Below are 17450 nucleotides of genomic sequence, written 5' to 3'. Positions count from 1 at the left end.
GCAGCTTTATATCGGTCTTTCCTGTCCCCAACCTTACACCCCACTTTTTTCAGCATTTGGAAAAACAAAATGCCAACCCATAACAGAACAAAAACAAATAAACAATTAAATATAGCCTGTGGTTTCCAACTGGATTACAAAAGAGTTACAACAATTGGAGCCTTTCTCAAACAATGTTATAAATAAGCTAGAGTTACACAGACAGAGAAAAAGTAACAGACTTTTGGACTAGGTTTGGAAAAAGAATTGGTGAGAACATTTAATGTATGCCTTCTGTGAAATGAATATTTGTGTCCTAACTCCAAGGCAAAACTTTCAGGAAGTGCTGGGGCCATGAGGACAGAGCTCTTCCATGACCTTTGCAGGAAAAACCGCGAGGAATTTATTTGTTCCTTGTGCCACATGAAACTACAACAGATGGACGGTGTTTATTTCCATCTTCTTCAATTTCTTTTATCTATAGATATAGATTATAGGGTAGAAACACTACACTTTCTTCCTCATGTGTATGTATCCCTATTTCATTTTACATTGCTTATACAATTATGCAATATTCTCTCAATTTCCTTTGGATAGTTTATTGACATTGCATAGTAACATGATTTCAAGGATTTTTTTTCTTTTTTTCTTTTTTTTGCTAGTATTATCTATGTGGTAGATTCCCTGTATATAAGAATACATAATTTGTAAACTGAGAAAATTCACATTTTTTATTTGCATTTTTTTTTCTTCTTCTTCCCTAATTACCCTAGCTAAGATGTCTAGTACCATAATGAGGGAAGTGGTACCAGTGGGCACCTTTGGTTTGCTACTGGTCTACCATGAAATTCCTTCATCTCTCACTATGGAATGCAATGTTGTTAGCTATGGGTATGCTGTACATGGAATTTACTGTGTAAATACTCATGCCTTTGATAGTCAGTTACAATGTTGTTAGACTGGGTGTTTCTAACATGAAATTTACTGTGTAGATATTTATGCCTTTGATAGTCAGTTTTTTAAAAAAAGATTTTAGCATAAAAGAAGTTTGGGTTTTGTTAAATTTATTTTCTATACAATATACTAAAAATCATGGTTTTTATCCTTATCCTGTTTTTACGCTATATTACATGGGAAGACTTTCATGTATTGATTTGTCCCTATCCAAAAAAAGCAAATTCTACATGGTTGTGTTGAATGATCATTTTAAAGTGATAATGTATTAAACTTGCTAACTTTTTATTTTAGGTTCAACAATGATACTGACTTGTAATTTTTTTGTGTCTTTGTCTAGCTTTAATATCAACATATTACTGTTCTCATACAAATGCATTCCAGAGTGTTAAAAAAAAGGATTTTATTTTTAGAAAAAGGTTTAAGAAATACTGGCATCATTTCTTTAAATGTTAAGTAGAGTTCAGCAATCCATCAGGTCCTGGGAGACTTTAAAAAACATTTTCTTTTTTATTTAATTTTGTGTATGTTTGTGTTCACGTGTACATTTGTACATGTGTTTGCTCATGTGAGTGCACATACATGTTTGTATGAAAACTTGTGTGCGGAGATTAGAGAACAACTTATGGGAGTCAGGTTCCTTCTTTCCCCATGCGCGCCTTAGAGACTGAACTCAGGCCCTCTGGCTTCATGGAAAGCATTTTTATCCAGTAAGTCATCTTGCTGTTCTTTCTGGGAGACATTTATTAGCAGGTCTTTTTGGGGCAAGTGAGACAGTGTTTCCCTGTATAGCCTTGGCTGTCCTGTAACTTGATCTGTGGACTCTGTCCCCTAAGTGCTTGGATTAAAGGTATATCCTACCACTAATCCTCTTATTCTTTTGGACCACTGGGTTTTTTTTTTCTATTTCTTCGTGACTTAGCTTTGGGAGTATATCTTGTCTAAGAATATATCCAGGTCTTTTAGACTTTTCCAATTTATTGGTATATAGATAGTTGTTTTTTACAATAATCTTAAATATGCTCAATTTACATGTTATCTATTGTAATCTATTCTTTTATTTTTTATCTCATTTGAATCTTTTCTTTCCACCCCCTCCCATAATCTAGCTCAGTTCTGCTAACATTGTTAATATATTTTCTGAAGTTTAATTTTGTTGATCATTTCAATTTCATTATTTCTGCTCTGATTTTTATTATTTCCTGGCTTCTATTAACTCAGGGATTAATTTGTTTATTCCTTGATAGAACAGCAGTTGGCTGAAAAAGTTTTTGTTCCTTTTCATGCTATTTGTCACTATTCAGATCACTTTTAGAATTCCTTTTGGCTTTTTGTGGTGTCTTTCTATGTTTACCTCACAATTTGTTTTTAATTTTCTTAAATATTGTTTTCAACATATTATTTCTTCAGGAAAGTTTTGCTTAATTTTTGATTATTGGTAAATTTCCCGAACTTCTTTGAGCCATGGGAATGTAAAAAGGTATTGACAAATAAATTTTTTTATTAATTTTTATTGAGCTCTATATTTTTCCCTGCTCCCCTCCCTGTCTCTCCCCTCCCCTTCAACCCTCTCCCAAGGTCCCCATGCTCCCAATTTACTCAGTAGATCTTGTCTTTTTCTACTTCCCATGTAGATTGGATCTATGTATATCTCTCTTAGGGTCCTCATTGTTGTCTAGGTTCTATGGGATTAGGATTTGTGGGCTGGTTTTCTTTGCTTTATGTTTAAATAATTTAACATAAAAAGTAATTAACTTTTAAAAACACTGACTTTAATCTTTCTTCCTGTGAGTGTGTGTGGGAAGGGAGTAGGTACATGTGTACAAGTACCCACTGAGGGCAGATTCCCTCACACTAAAGTTATAAGCACTACTGTTGAAGAATGACTCAATCCTATTAAATAACCTAAGCTTTAGAAACAATGTCTTCTATTCCAGTTACACAGATTCTCAAAATATAGTGATACATACTTTGAAATACTAATTCCATACTTTTCCAAAATTAACTTTCTTTTTTAAAAAATGCTAGCCTGTCTCATGTAATAGAGCTCTACAATGTCAATGAATAAAATATTTAGATGAATAGTATGTAGCATAAGGTCCTCACAGTTGTTAAGACAATCTCATTTAATCAATGCATTTCAGTGAGTGGCTGATTAAGACGAAATGATACCTGCATGTGAGTGTAACTAATTCCAGAGAATTCCTGGATTGCCTAGGAGGAGGACTTTTCATACATGCTAACAAAGTCTACTAAAAAACATCATTTCAGCATCTGCTAGGAGAGATGAACCAGCAGTTAAGAGCACTGGCTACTCTTCCAGAGAAACTGGTTTGAGTCCTTCATCTACATGATGGCTCACAACCTTTTATTTTTCTATTTCCAGGTTTTCTGCTGCCCTCTTCCAGCCTCTGTGGAAATCAGCCACACATTCATATAAAAGAAAGTTCAAAATTAAAAAAAAAATGACTGCAGTGTTATATTACGTATCAGTCAGCTTTTCCCTTAAGCAAATCCAAGGACAGCAAAAAAAAATAAGCTCTCAGATTACAAATAACAAAATAATATCGGAAATCATGGCATAGTCACAAGGCATTTGAAAAATGACACAAAAGAAATATTTGAACATCCTGTGAATTTTTGAGCATTCATTATGATTGTCTAACTTGCCATACAATTTTGTTCATCATCCTGATGTTGGGCTTTTTTTTTTTGTATATTTCAGTGGAACAGCTCAGTTTCTACATGAGTTTATGCTGATTCTACATCCTAATAATAGCCATGCTTGCCAGATGGAATTTGTTATACTGCTATAATCATTATTCTATATTCTTGCAACAATGTAATATTTATTCTGCTAATCTCAGTGGCAAAGCACAGTGTGATTAAATCATTTGCTCAAGATAGGCTGTGAGTAAACAGAACTGGGAAATGTTAACATCCCTTAGTAATAAATGTCTGAAAACAATCTGTTTATAAAATAAGGAGCTACTTTTTATGAATAAATTGTCTTATTGTTTTAGTGCTTATCTTGAATGCTAAAACATTAAAGAATCTTCTAAGTGTAATTGGTGATGATTTGATCAAGCCACTTCAATGACTGCTCCTGATATTTAAAATAGTAATTTATTAAAAGCTTTTTCAGAAGAGTCAAGAATACATAAACAAAGTAACTAGTACTTGCCAAGATTTGTATGTATACCTCAGGATTATAGGAAATAAATCTTTCACTGAGTCAGGGAAAGCCAATGATATTAGCCTATTCTTTATAATAGCATTGCTTTTGAGTCTGAGGCAACAATAGCTAGTATGATGCTTAGTAGCAAGGTATTCCTTTGGGATGTGTGTAAAAAGCCAGACGTTATGTCATGCTAGAAACATGATGATGAGAAATCTAACTATCTGTCTTTAGTAGCACAGACATTAGCAAAACTCTCTCAATAGAAGCCAGGAAGACAGTAGGTGGTCACTCCTTGAACCTGAGCTATTTATAGAAATATATTTAAAAAAAAAAACAACGATTCTCATGAGCTCTAAAGGTTCAGGTCTTCAGAGTCCTGTTCCGACATTCTAGAATACTTCTAATTTTGCATTTGAATACTTCAGGTGTGATCCACACCATGGCCTGGTAGCAGCTTTGTAAAGAAGGACAGTTCACTTTTCTAAGTCTATATGCTCTTCAACTATAAAATAGGGGCTTTCAACTTTGCGATCCATAACTAAAGTTCTCCACACAAAAGCAAAGTCACTTGGTAGTACTGTTTTTCTAAGGAGATATAAGATTAATTATTTGGGAGAATAAATGTCTCAGAGTTAAACCTTCTAAAAGCTATTAAATAGGTGTAATAACAACAACTGCCTCAATGGATGCTGTGAGGAGCAAGTGAGATAGTAAAGAACATCCACATTTCCTTGGTTGTCCCTGCATTAAAAGATGCTCTTCTACATCTCTATCCTGTAGCTGAGTAGGTACCAGAACACCTTCTAAATTTTGTTAATCCACAGAGAGAGGTCACATGAAAGTGACCCTCCTGGTCATTATACCCCTTCTGGTATAATGAATTCTATTAAAAAACTTGGCTATAAAACATGATTAATTGACTAAACTTAAATCTTGGGTCAAGTAGAAATGAGTACTTACCTCATGAAATAGGCTATATGAGTCTGCCTTCTCTTAAATGCAGATAGTAGGCTAATTTTTAGGAAATAGGGAAAAGTAAACATAAATATGAAAATGGGTGAGTACCACACTATCAGACCATTTGAGCCTATAGTTGATGAACCAGTTCAACTTGATGAACTCAGAGTTCGGAATTGGGTCAACCTTTATTATAAATATCCATGCTCACTTGTTTTGAAGACATAAATATAGAAGATATTTTAGAATGTCAAGTCAGCTTAAGGTTATTATACTACGTAGCAGGAAACATAAACACAGAAAACAACACCTGTTTCTGAGGATATCATGTGCTCATGTGGAAATCAGTACATGAAACACAGGAATACATGCCTGCCTTCAATGAAAGCACATAACTTTCAGGTAAACTCTGACTTGCTACATTAATGACCAATTAGTTGCTATACAGCATGAAGTTTAAACCTGTGATTGCATCATATGGCTGTAAATTAGAAGGAAAACTGATGCACCATTGGATAGCAAATAAATGATATTGTGGTCCAGCTCAATAGGAAGTTTAAGTAATCTGTGCACACAATACTAATAATTGACTTTCCTGATCCATGTGCAATCTAAAATAAAAATAAACGGAGTATAAATGAGAACAGTAAACCTTCACTATCTATTGATTCCCTATCACTGGCAAAGACCTGAGTCAATGGACTGCTGTCTCTCTTTTCATTGGAAAGGTTGAATTTTAATGATCACATGGCTGCTGGGATCAATAAAAGTCCAAGCTGTCTATACTCAGAAAAAAAAGGAAGTCCATTTTGAGGTTAAGATCCTCTAGAAATTCATCCACAGATCAACTGACCTAACGAATGTCATGATGGCATTTGCACCCCATGGCCAGAGAGTACTCTGAGACTTCTTATGAAGTAAGAACTAATTAAAGGCTAATACTCTTCTAATGGGTAGAATTAAACTCGGGTTCACTGATTATTCAGCAGTAGCATTGGGACCCTACTCTTATTCAGTTGCTTGGGTGCCATGGAGTCTTTGGAGGGAGGGATACAGGAACATGTACCATGAGGTCAGCTAGGTTGCTCATTCCCCGAGCAGCCATGCATACCTCAGGAATATGTGCACCTCACCAAGAAGGGCCAAGATCCTAGAGAAGAGATGGTTAGTTCTTGGGTCCGGTGTCAATCTATTCTGCTAGTGGTTCCTTCCTCACACCATGGCATCCCATGACAACCATGATCTCACTGTGTCTGTGTCATTAAATATCTTCACCACATTCTCATATCGCACAGGAGGTGCTGGTGGAAGATTTTTCTATGATGATGCAAGGAAATGAAAGAAAAACAGGCTAAATAATAATCTTTCTAAGTAAGTTCAACATTTCTTAACCTCTGATCAATGACACTATCTTATTATGTGTTGGGGAAAAATTATGGGAATGTCTTTTCAAATTCCATCATAAATCCATATGTGAGCCTAAATAATTTGGGAATAGGGATGAATATTGGTTATTAAACTCAGTCTGAATGTAGTATCATGAAGAAAAATAAGAGAGTTAACTGTGTGGACTTATGCAACACAAACTGTGACCTCCAACATAAATTTTATACAACTACAAAGCCTAGTATCTCATTTAGTCATCCAAGTTTAATTTGAGAATCAGCTGTTACAGCTTGCACAACTCTAAGTAATGAGAAGCAATTTACTCAAGAGCCTGCTATTCAAGAGCCTTATAAGTACACATACTATCAGCAGCATGATAGCAAGAGGTTTATTTTATAAGTTTTAATCTGCACTGTTGTATTTTCTTCACTTAAAATTTTGTCAATCCATATTTTTCTCATTACTCCCAACTATTTAGGAGACAGTTGGCTTCTAATTCATTTCTAAACAATCCACATGGATCCATATGAGTTGTGTTTTAGAAGTAAGTGCCAAACATCAGTAAATGGCTATACAGGAAATGGGTAGGATCTTTTGTCACAATATTGAGAAAATAATAGTGATAAGAAAGCATATCTCTTCATCTAAAAATTGCTAACTAAACAAATAGCAGATGCAGGGTATAATTTCAAAAGCGGAAAATGACAAGAGGTACTCTACCTGCTGTAAATCCAGAGTAATTGTCACATAATGGTATTCGACTCCATTCTTGATACTGGGACTCTGCCACCATGTGTTCTTGCCATCGATAGCATTTGTGATCGGATGTCTCTCTGTGGTGTCGGCAGCAGAGGGGGGAGAGAAAAGACCAGATAATGAGTTTATAGCTGTCTCTTAAAAAAATGTAAAACCAAGGTGTGGAGGTAGACCAAGCCTTCAGATAACAATCATTTAAAAAAGCAATTTTAATCTCTGACACATCTCTGTGGTTTCATAGTTTTAGACAATATGGCAGGAAATGGTGACATGTCTAGGCTACAGAAGGTACTGAATACTGACCACCAACTAAAACAGAAAGCCTTAAAGATACTTCCAAAAACAAAGTGCAAAGATATCGTACAGAAATCCAACTAGTGTGCTGATTATTTGATAAAGTAAACTCTCCTGTTGGAAACATGCTTGAACATTGCTTGTTCACACACATTCTTTACTCCTGAGATGCAAACAATCCAGTATGTATGTTGTATGTGGCTTTAATATAAAATAATACCTTTTCCTGCCAATGAGATTTTCTTTTGTAACAAGTCTTTAACTTGCCACCTTCCTACCATAATTTAGAACTACTCTGAGAGATTCCCCTAACCCTCTTGCCAACATTCACTTGGCCATTCCAGAAAGGAATCGAATGAACATTTGCAAGCCAGGAGACTGGCCCATGAAACTCCAATAAACCAACCAAGCACAGGCTTTCCCTCCTGAGCCCAATCCAGACAGAACTGTTTGTAGGGTTCAAAGAGAGACTGGAGACGAGGAAGGACGTGTGAGCCATTCCTCCAACCACGACTGTCTTTCACTACAGCTCTTTTTCCTTCTGAGCCAGGAGCTCTAAGATTCTCGTGCCCTCGAATTCATCACACAGATCTCAGAACAGAAATATCCCCACATATCACAGCCTTGTTACATTTTTGGCTGCGTTGGAAACTTTTCCCATATTTCACAAGTTCTAGATCTTTTCTCTAAATATGCCTGGAGCACATCTGGCTGAGGATGGCACGAGTGGAAGCTGTGTCCCTGTTTCTGTTCTTAATGCTGTCTAAGTCCCTCAGACTTCATGCAGGAGCTACCACATCTGCCCTCTGCAATGTTCACGAAGTGTTGGTGAGATTCTCTGCTGTTGTGGTAAGGCTGTTAATTTGTTTTCAGGCCACCCAGCAGCTCAGACCCTAAAATAATCACACAGAAAGCACATTATTTGCAATATTGTTTGGCCAATAGCTTAAGCGTATTTCTGGCTAACTCATATCCTAACCTAACCTAACTCTATTAATTTGTATATCTGTGGTTGTGGCTTACCCAGTAAAGTTCCATCCAGCATCTGTCTCCAGCAGGGGCTACATGTCTTCTCTCTGACTCTGCCTCCTTTCTCCCAGCATTTAGTTTAGTTTTCCCCACCTACCTAAGTTCTTCCCTATCAACAGGCCAAGGCAGTTACTTTATTCGCCAATGGTATTCACAGCCTAGAGAAGGGAATCCCACATCACTCTGCTACCCTGTTATCTTGCTGTTCATTCTGGCATAAGTGTGCACTGCAGTACTAGTCTTGGGGACTTGAACAAAATGAATTGTCTCAGAATATATTCGGAGTTAAATTGTGGTAGTTAATTGGGTTCTCAGCCTAACTGGATTTGGAATCAATTAACAGACAAATGCTGGCACACCTGTTCAAAATCATGGATGCACCTTCCAGTTTCAGCCTAGACAAAAGGAGTTCCAAGAGAAAAACTTTGTGTTTTGCCTTCATAACTCACTAGAAAGTTTATCAACTCTGTTGCTGCCTTTGCTGCTTTTCTTTGCTCATCTCAGAATCCAGACTTTTCAGGTTTCCAACATGCATTGAAGATCAGTGGCTCTGCAGGAAGCCCCCAGGACCTCAACACCATGGTAGGATTGTTGAACCACACAGTCTTTAGAACTGAGCTACTTTGTTCTTAGCTTCTTCCATGTGAAAATAGCCATCGTTGGCCTCTCTGGCCCTTTCTATATATTCATTTGTTCAGTGCTGTTCTACAGAACCCTAACACAATCCTTATTTTAAGTTGAAGTAATACCCCTAACGAGTGAACAAATTTTACCAATATGAGGATCAACCCTATCCTCTTAATTTGTCAGCAGAATCCAAGAGCTCAGACATGTATTCTGTCTGATATGGGAGGAAAGACCACAAGACTTGGGGTATATTTGATTCCAGCTATTTCTTGACTCCACTATTTAGTACTTAACTGACTATGAACAGATCACTTAAATTCCATTTTATGCCAAAAAGATGGATAGTAGAAACTTACCCACAACAGCATATTTTTAGATACTCAACTTCCAAGAGAAATGTAAAATCAGAAAAAAAATGTGTGTAATATATTTGGGAAATTAATATAGGAATTCTCCCCTCAGTTTTATAAATAATAGTAATCTTGAGTCCATACCATCATTCAGGGTACCATGAATTCAAAATTTATTCATAAATTAATGGACATTTAGAAACCTACAATTATCTTTAAATAAAACAAGAATATCAAATTAAGGAAAATTTGTTAAATTTATCCTTTTTACTTTTATAAAGACTGTGGAGCACTGTATTCATTGTTCTTATTATAACTGATCAGTGATATCATTTGAGTGCGATCCCTTTCTTCAGGGATCTGCCCACATGTGCTACAACTATGAGGAACATATTTGTATAGTACTGAAATAAATGATAAGCCCATTAAAAATATGCATTGTTATGAATCTTGCAGACAAATTAAACCTAATAAAAGTTGAAGATAAAAATATCAGCAATACAATATTTTGTGGTCATGATTATCCCCAGGCAGCAGAGTATGGGATATGTGTGCTCTTAGGACAGTGAAAGAATTATCCTAATATCTCAGAGTCCTGCTACATTTTGGATTATGTTGGATCTTCTTCCAGGAGAATACTTGGAGCTCACTGCCCAGCCAATATAGCTTATTTGACAAGCTCCGAGCAAATGATAGGCCCTGCTTCAAAATCAGAGATGGAGAGTGCCTAAGGACCAACACTCACGGTTATCCTCTGTCCTTTTCACATGCAACAGGACACATAAACACATGAATATTCAATGCACACATACATGAAAGGATGCTTACTAAATTTGTCATTTTCAGTTAGTAAAAATTTTGATGTTAATTTTATCTATTTGGTCTTCTATATTATTTTCAACTAAAACATGAATAAATTCTGATGTTTATATATTCATTTAGACATATAATAAAGGACAGAATGGTAATAAAGCATTGCCACTGGAAATTCAGTGCAGCTCTGGTGCTCCTTGGACTTTACTTTGAACCAAGTCTTATCACATCAATAGCTCATTGGGATGAGGCATCCGGTTTCAATACCGAAAGTAAAATTGACGAATATATTTAATAATTCATGCCAGTTGAATTCTGTTGGAGTCAGGTATAATGTCACTTTATAAAAACAGCAATCCACTAAAGCACAACTAAATATCAACAAATGTCTCTGGTAGTTGAGCAAATGCAAAAATCAGCACATTAGGAATTAGAGCAGTACATGAAGTCTTATTGCCATTGCCTTTACAGAAAAACAGATATAGAAAACATTCCCACATCTTTCTAATTCTTTTTTGCTGTTGTTGTTCTCATGTGTGGAAGCAAAGCATACAGGCAGACATGATTCTAACAGAATTCATAGGTTTTTGGTAATTGCCAAGAAAATCTGTTTTTCTGAAAATTTTGCTATCTGCTACTTCAAGTCAAATTGAAATGAGACTCAGCCAGGAAAAAAGATGAGAATATGTATCAACAACTAGCAATAATTCCCACTTTAATAATCATAATTAATTGCAAATACTGATTAGTGTTGGCAGAGTTCCTTTATTTAAAAAAATATAGAAACATTATTTCCTCAAAAAGGATAAACTATACAAATCAAAGAAAGAGCCAACTACATTTGAAAACTGGCTGGAGAATCATTATATAATCTTCTCAAACTGTTTGTGTTTTAATTAAGAAAAACAAATTACTAACAGCCAGAAAGTTCATTTCATTTTCTTTGCATGGTGATTAAATGCAGACCTTACAGGTTTATTCTGGAAGGCCCCTGAATTTGTGGAAATTTATCATTTGTTACTACAACTCTTACTCAAGTATTTATTGCCAAATTTTTATTCCCGTCATAGTTTATTCTTTCTGTGTTTCCAGTATCAAAATTGATTTTGAAATGTAATGAAGCAGCTCACACTTAAAAATAACACAAAGTAAATGCAGGCTGTGACAAGTTTAAGAGACTCCAAGTGAGCAAACAGAAATCGGAGCTCTCCTCCAATGCACCACGCTTCATTGAAGGAACTAGTTTTGGCTTTGATATGAAAAACTTTGTATGTCTACATCAAAACATGAGTTTCTTTCACTGAGATGCAAGAGACCCCAAACACAGAACCCAGAAGCAGACAGGTGAAAGGAGGGATCAGTGACTCTGCCTGACAAGAATGAGTCATCCATTTTTCCAACCAGAGTCTCCACTTAATTCTTTTCCACCCCAAACTTGCATCGTTATCACTGTTTCTAGGATAGTACTCTCTTCCATCTTTCTCTGTTGTGTATAACACATTTACATATTTAAATATACTTGTCTATTTAATATACTTAGACTGCAATATACATCAATGCTAATTTTATACTTAATGAATTTCATGTAAGCATAATCATAGTGATGTCCACACATTCATCTATCTAATTCTCCCTCTTTTCTATCCTAGTCTAAGCACCCAGCTACACAGTCCCACCACATTATGTCCATCATTCACCTACTACCATGTATGGGATTCTAGGCTTCCATGTCCTAGCAAAAACTGAGAAACCATTCCCTGAATAGATGGTGATTTCTGCCCAACAGAACTCGTTTTCAGTCCCCGTGAATGTACAAGTTATTATCCATAAATTCATTTACTTTCTGGCTTTTGCCTCAGTTTCCCTACTACTCTGTATTTCTTCTCTGCTGTTTTTGCCTTCTCCTTGAGGGTCCGTCCAGACATTTAATGCTTCTCTTTTTACCCCACTCGGTATCTGCACCACGAATAACACCCTCTTTTCTCTTCACTTGGTATCACATTCTCCTGATTACCTGGCTTGAAATAGTTTTCTTCATCACCTTGATTATCCAAAGTAATTTTCTTACCTAGTGAAGCTTCTTCAGGGCTCTGGCATTGGTTCTCGGCTGTTAGCATACCAATCCAGAGGGAGCCAAACCCAAGCTGTGTTTAACACTGCCCAATTCCATGCATACACCAGAGTCACAAAAAGATATGAAAGTTTTTTTGTGGATTCCCTCTATGAAATACCTTAACTTTTCAAAGACCCTGGATTTACAATATCAGTAATATTGTTCATATAAGTGTCCATACATTCATATGTATGGATATATTATATCCAATTTTTAAAAATCTTTAAATTTGATATAAAGCCATTTGGCTACTCTTCTCTCTCTCTCTTTCTCTCTCTTTCTCTCTCTTCTTTCCCTCCCTTCCATTAAGAATAGCTCAATTAATCTATTCTCCTTAGTATTTTCCTTAGTATTAAAATATGGCAAAATAATGTTATATATTTGTCCAAACCTATAGACTGTACACTGCTAAAAGTGAGACCCAATGTACACTGTGACAGTTGGATGATGATGTGTTGATATAGGTTCAACAGTGTAAATTAGCACTTTAGACAGTGGGGATAATGAAGATTGCAAGGCTATGGAGGAGGCCACACATATGCTGAGGAGGTGGATATTTGCGAAACCTTGATACTTTGTTCTTTATTTAACTGGAAACCTAAAACTGTATTTAAAGACAATGTGTGAATAAAATTGAAAAAATGAGAAAATTGTCTAATTATATTTTCAACATTATCTCAATTACCATTATTTACTCTACTAATCTCTTTTCTAGGCAACCATTATAGATACAGACATATTATTTTCTAAAACGTATCTGTAAGTCAGTCTTCATCTCTAAATTATTTTTAAATAATTTCATTTTATCATACAAATTCTTTACAGGCTAAAGCAAATTATATATAATTCCCTCCCCCCAATATGCTATGTTGTGTCACATCCTCTATATGTGTGCATGACTTACTTTGATAATTCACTTATTCTTCCTCTCACAGCTTCTGTTGTGCATGAGTCTCTCTTTGTACATAGGTTCTCTAGGCAAGTTCTTAGTGCCTGATCCACTTTTCCTTATTTCCTTATACTTTCTCTAGATTGAAGAATATAATTTTATTTTGTGCTTCTGTTTTGACTATAATACCTGTTCTTATTCTGTGACATAGAGACATGGTTCACAGAGGCCAACAAGAAAGCTTGACATTCACCTCTTATTGGCCACTCCAATATTGGGTTGGTAGGATCCTTCATTTAAGCTATTAGCAGCTTCCACACTCCACACGTATTGAGACTCTGCTGTCTGAAAATTTCAGTTCTTCCTAACTATTTGTACATCTTTTTACAAGGAAGTTTTTCTGTCTTATTCTGAATTATTTTCCTTTCTCAACTTTCTTTACCATCCTCTCATTACTCTTCAGTTCATATTTGACCTAGGCTGCCAGCTTCATCATGGTTTCATCAGGCAAGCCTTCTCTTATACTGAGACTAAATTTATGACCTCTTCTCTCACTGCAGGACATGTGTTCATTAACCCTTGGCTCACTAGTTGAAGACAGGACCATACATTATTCCCCTTGGATCTCAAGATCAGTACTTAGAAAATAAGTAACCAATGAACAGTCAAATTCCATGTGAATTACCATATCCCCAGCGTCAGTCATATTTTTTATCTTAGCTACTGACACAGACTTCAACTAGTGAATTCCCCTTTATTATTGAACTTGGTGTATGGATGGGATACTTATGCTAAAAATGTTTATAGAAGGACTAAGAGGGACCACTGCTGTAGGAAATCCTTCAGCCAGTAGCCATTAAGTTACCTACCCACTTGGGTGTGGCCTCTTATACTATAAATGCTGGTGTCAAACATGTTCTCTCTCTCTCTCTCTCTCTCTCTCTCTCTCTCTCTCTCTCTCTCTCTCTCTCTCCTGGCTGCTGGATTCAGTTGCTGTACCCTGTTATATCAGAGGACTGTGATCTGTGAGTCTACCCCTAAATAAATAACCCTTTATTATACTCAATTATAAACTAGTGTGGGATTTCTTTTATGGGACCTGGCATGACAGAAATCTTCTACAACAAATTGAGGCCCAATGTGTGCCAGTTAAATCCACATAAAACCTGAGAAAGCTTAAAAGGTAACTTTAGACACAAAAGAACAGAGTTAAGCACATCTACTTGAAGGCCAGCATTTTGCTGATGGCATGCTCCTTTAAGAAAGGTCTTCCTGATTCAGTGGTAACATAAAAAAAATCCACACAGTTTTGAAACAGTGGCTTCCTGGACCTTGCTGCCAACTCAAACTCTGGCTCTTTCAGGAGGCTGAGCATTTAAATGGGGTTTATTGGCAGCATGCTGCAAGTTACTTGGTGGCAACATGAACCAACTGGTTACCAGAGTTGAGGTGATGAGTGTGGCTCCCACGCAGCAGTCTAGAAGCAGAAAATGGACTTCCACCTTGTTGAACTGGGCAAAGCAAGCAGGCAGGGCTGTATTTGCCCTAGCAATGCTGCCACTTAGGTTTTTAAGAAGTGCTTAGCATTTTAAGAAGACTTCCTGGTCAGGAAAGAATTACAGATGCACAATAAAGATAAAATCAGATGGAAAAAAACCTCTAAATGGGTCACAGTGTTATGTAAATGTACATAGCCTCAGGAGAGAGAAGAAAAAGAATATAGACAGATGAGACAGAGTACAGACAGCAATAGGTGAAAAAAGTAAAGAAAAACAAGCCACATAAAGACAGAATATACACAAAATGTCAGATTATTATATTATGATGTTTTCTTTGAATTTTTTGACTGCAGAGAGACATTTGCTTGTGGGAACTGCTACGCTAAACAAACATATGTTTTAAAGGTTTCTTGACTTCAAAATATGAGTCTAAGGATATTTTGCTTTGGAAAAGAGGATCTTCTTTTGTTTCTGCAGAGGATAAGAACATATGAAATCCTTTCAGACTAATGTGGTTTGATGAACCAAGACCCCCCCAAAAGGTTGCTCTGAGCACCCTCAAAAATACTTCACCCAACAAAAAGCAGGAAGCAGTTTGGGGAGAACTTTGTCCATATTCCAAAATACTGTCATAAATGTTTGTTTACATTTAAAGGGTGATACGCTATAGAGATTTGCATTGGTATGGATCTTTGTTTATCGATACAGATTAAGGTCAATTTTGTTATACTGTATATAAGTATTTCTGCTTGATTAAGTATTGTGTTTGTCCAGATCATTTAAAAATGTAATATATAATTAAGAAATATAGGTTAATAGAGAATTATCTATAATAGTCAAACTTGTAGTCAGTTAGGTTTTCTAGATATCCAGAGATGTATTTTGGATGAATAGACATCCTTCGAATCTTCCAAAGACTAAAGAATATGGCGTTTAAAATGTTTTAAAAACTTGGGACTCTTCAAGACAACAAAACACATTTGCTCCTGGCAGCACCAATTATTTCAAGAGGATGATGGGCATCAAAGAGGCTCCTTGTGGAGTTTGCTAGTCATTTGGGCAAGAAACTGCTCTCACCTCTCCTGCTTGATGTTATGCTGTATGAACTGGACGTGCAAGACTCACGGAAACATGACTGTTCAAGTTGTCTAAGGATGAGACAGTCCTTCGGGATTCCTGCTTCATGAAAGAGTCTGACAGACATTCTGAAGGACACAGAAGAAAGTGATTGACAAACTGCTAATATAGGTGGAACTATCTTTGAAATTTCCTGCTTCGTGGAAAAGTCTGTCAGATACTATGGGCCTATGGGTTGAAGATTGGGTGTCCTAATGTTACAGAAGAACTTTGGGTGACTGTCCAGGCAGCAAAATGTCTCTGTCAATTTTAGAGTTTTGAAAGTTGTTTACAATGCACTTTCTGTTTACTTAGGTAATACTATATTCTTCTGGAGTCTTTGATGATATTGAAGAATATATAGTTATAGTTTTCCTTGGTTATGATAAAGATAAAGTAGATATAATTATTGTAACTCTAATTCTTGTTTGATACCTATTTTGTTATATGTAATTTTACTATGTTAAGTTAAAACCTTCCTTTTTATATAAACAGAAATGGGAAAATGATGTGGAAGGTCCTACTGTTTGTGTGTTCCTTTTATTGGCTAATGAATAAATAAACTCTTTGAGCCTATGGTAGTGTAGAACAAAACTAGGTGGGGAAAACTAAATTGAGTGCTGGGAGAAAGAAGGCAGAGTCGGGGAGAAGCCATGTAGCCCTGCCCGAGTCAGACCCCGGAACTTTACCTGGTAAGCCACAGCCTCATGATGATACACAGATTAATGGAGATGGGATGATTTAACATATGAGTTAGCCAGAAATACGCTTAAGCTCTTGGCCAAACAGTATTGCAAATAATATAGTTTCTGTGTGACTATGTCGGAGCTGAGCAGCCAAGAACAAACAAGTGGCATCATACAACAGACCACAAAGAAAGCACAACAAAAAGGAAAATTCTGGAAACCTTAGGCTTGCAAATCCTTTGACCTTAATATAGCTTGGCCTCCCTGTCTTTTTATCATCTATTCCATCCATTGCCATACAAATGTATAATACATGTAACATAAACATATAATACATACGGTGCGGGTGGCTACTGTTTTGATTGCAGATTCGACACTGAGGATTCCTTACAGGCTGCCCAGGGACATGCTCCACCAACTTACAGTACATTTCGGGTCCTTTCTCCCCACATGTCGCATTGGTTGTGATGAGTGCATTAGAAGCAAGATTCAGGACAGCAGGAAATAAACCTAAAAGGAGCAACAAATGAAGGCATGTCACAATTCTTTGCTTTGCTTAAAGTGCAACTAAGTTATTTTTTCAAGAAATTAAATCAATCAAAAATAATTAGCGACTTATACACCTGACTTAAGTCAATGCACTACATCAAAATACATTATTAAAAGAATATTTCTTTTATTTACTTTAAAATTTAATTAAATAGTCATGTCTCAAGTACACATTTAAAAATAGCCTTCATGTATTTGATATGATGGTATATTTCAATTTGAATCTATTGTATTCTATCTCAGCTATTTAATACCTAGTATTAATAAGCTCT

General features: G+C 36.1%; 1 protein-coding gene across 3 annotated transcripts in view; it reads right to left on the bottom strand.

The window, feature by feature from the left end:
• The window catches only part of Lama2 (laminin subunit alpha 2), a 579970-nt gene that overhangs the window by 422635 nt on the left and 139885 nt on the right, over positions 1 to 17450 (bottom strand). For all 3 annotated transcript variants that reach the window (XM_075946853.1, XM_075946864.1, XM_075946871.1), the window contains exons 2-3: positions 16969 to 17139; positions 7178 to 7290 (exon numbers count right to left, since the gene is read on the bottom strand). In XM_075946853.1, coding sequence (XP_075802968.1) covers positions 7178 to 7290; positions 16969 to 17139 — 284 coding nt within the window. The remainder of the gene's footprint in view (positions 1 to 7177; positions 7291 to 16968; positions 17140 to 17450) is intronic.

The sequence above is a fragment of the Microtus pennsylvanicus genome, chromosome 1 (genome assembly GCF_037038515.1).
Source record: "Microtus pennsylvanicus isolate mMicPen1 chromosome 1, mMicPen1.hap1, whole genome shotgun sequence".
In the NCBI taxonomy this organism is placed as follows: domain Eukaryota; kingdom Metazoa; phylum Chordata; class Mammalia; order Rodentia; family Cricetidae; genus Microtus; species Microtus pennsylvanicus.
The sequence above is the reverse complement of the archived record's forward strand: the minus strand, read 5'-3'. Positions and strand labels throughout refer to the sequence as shown.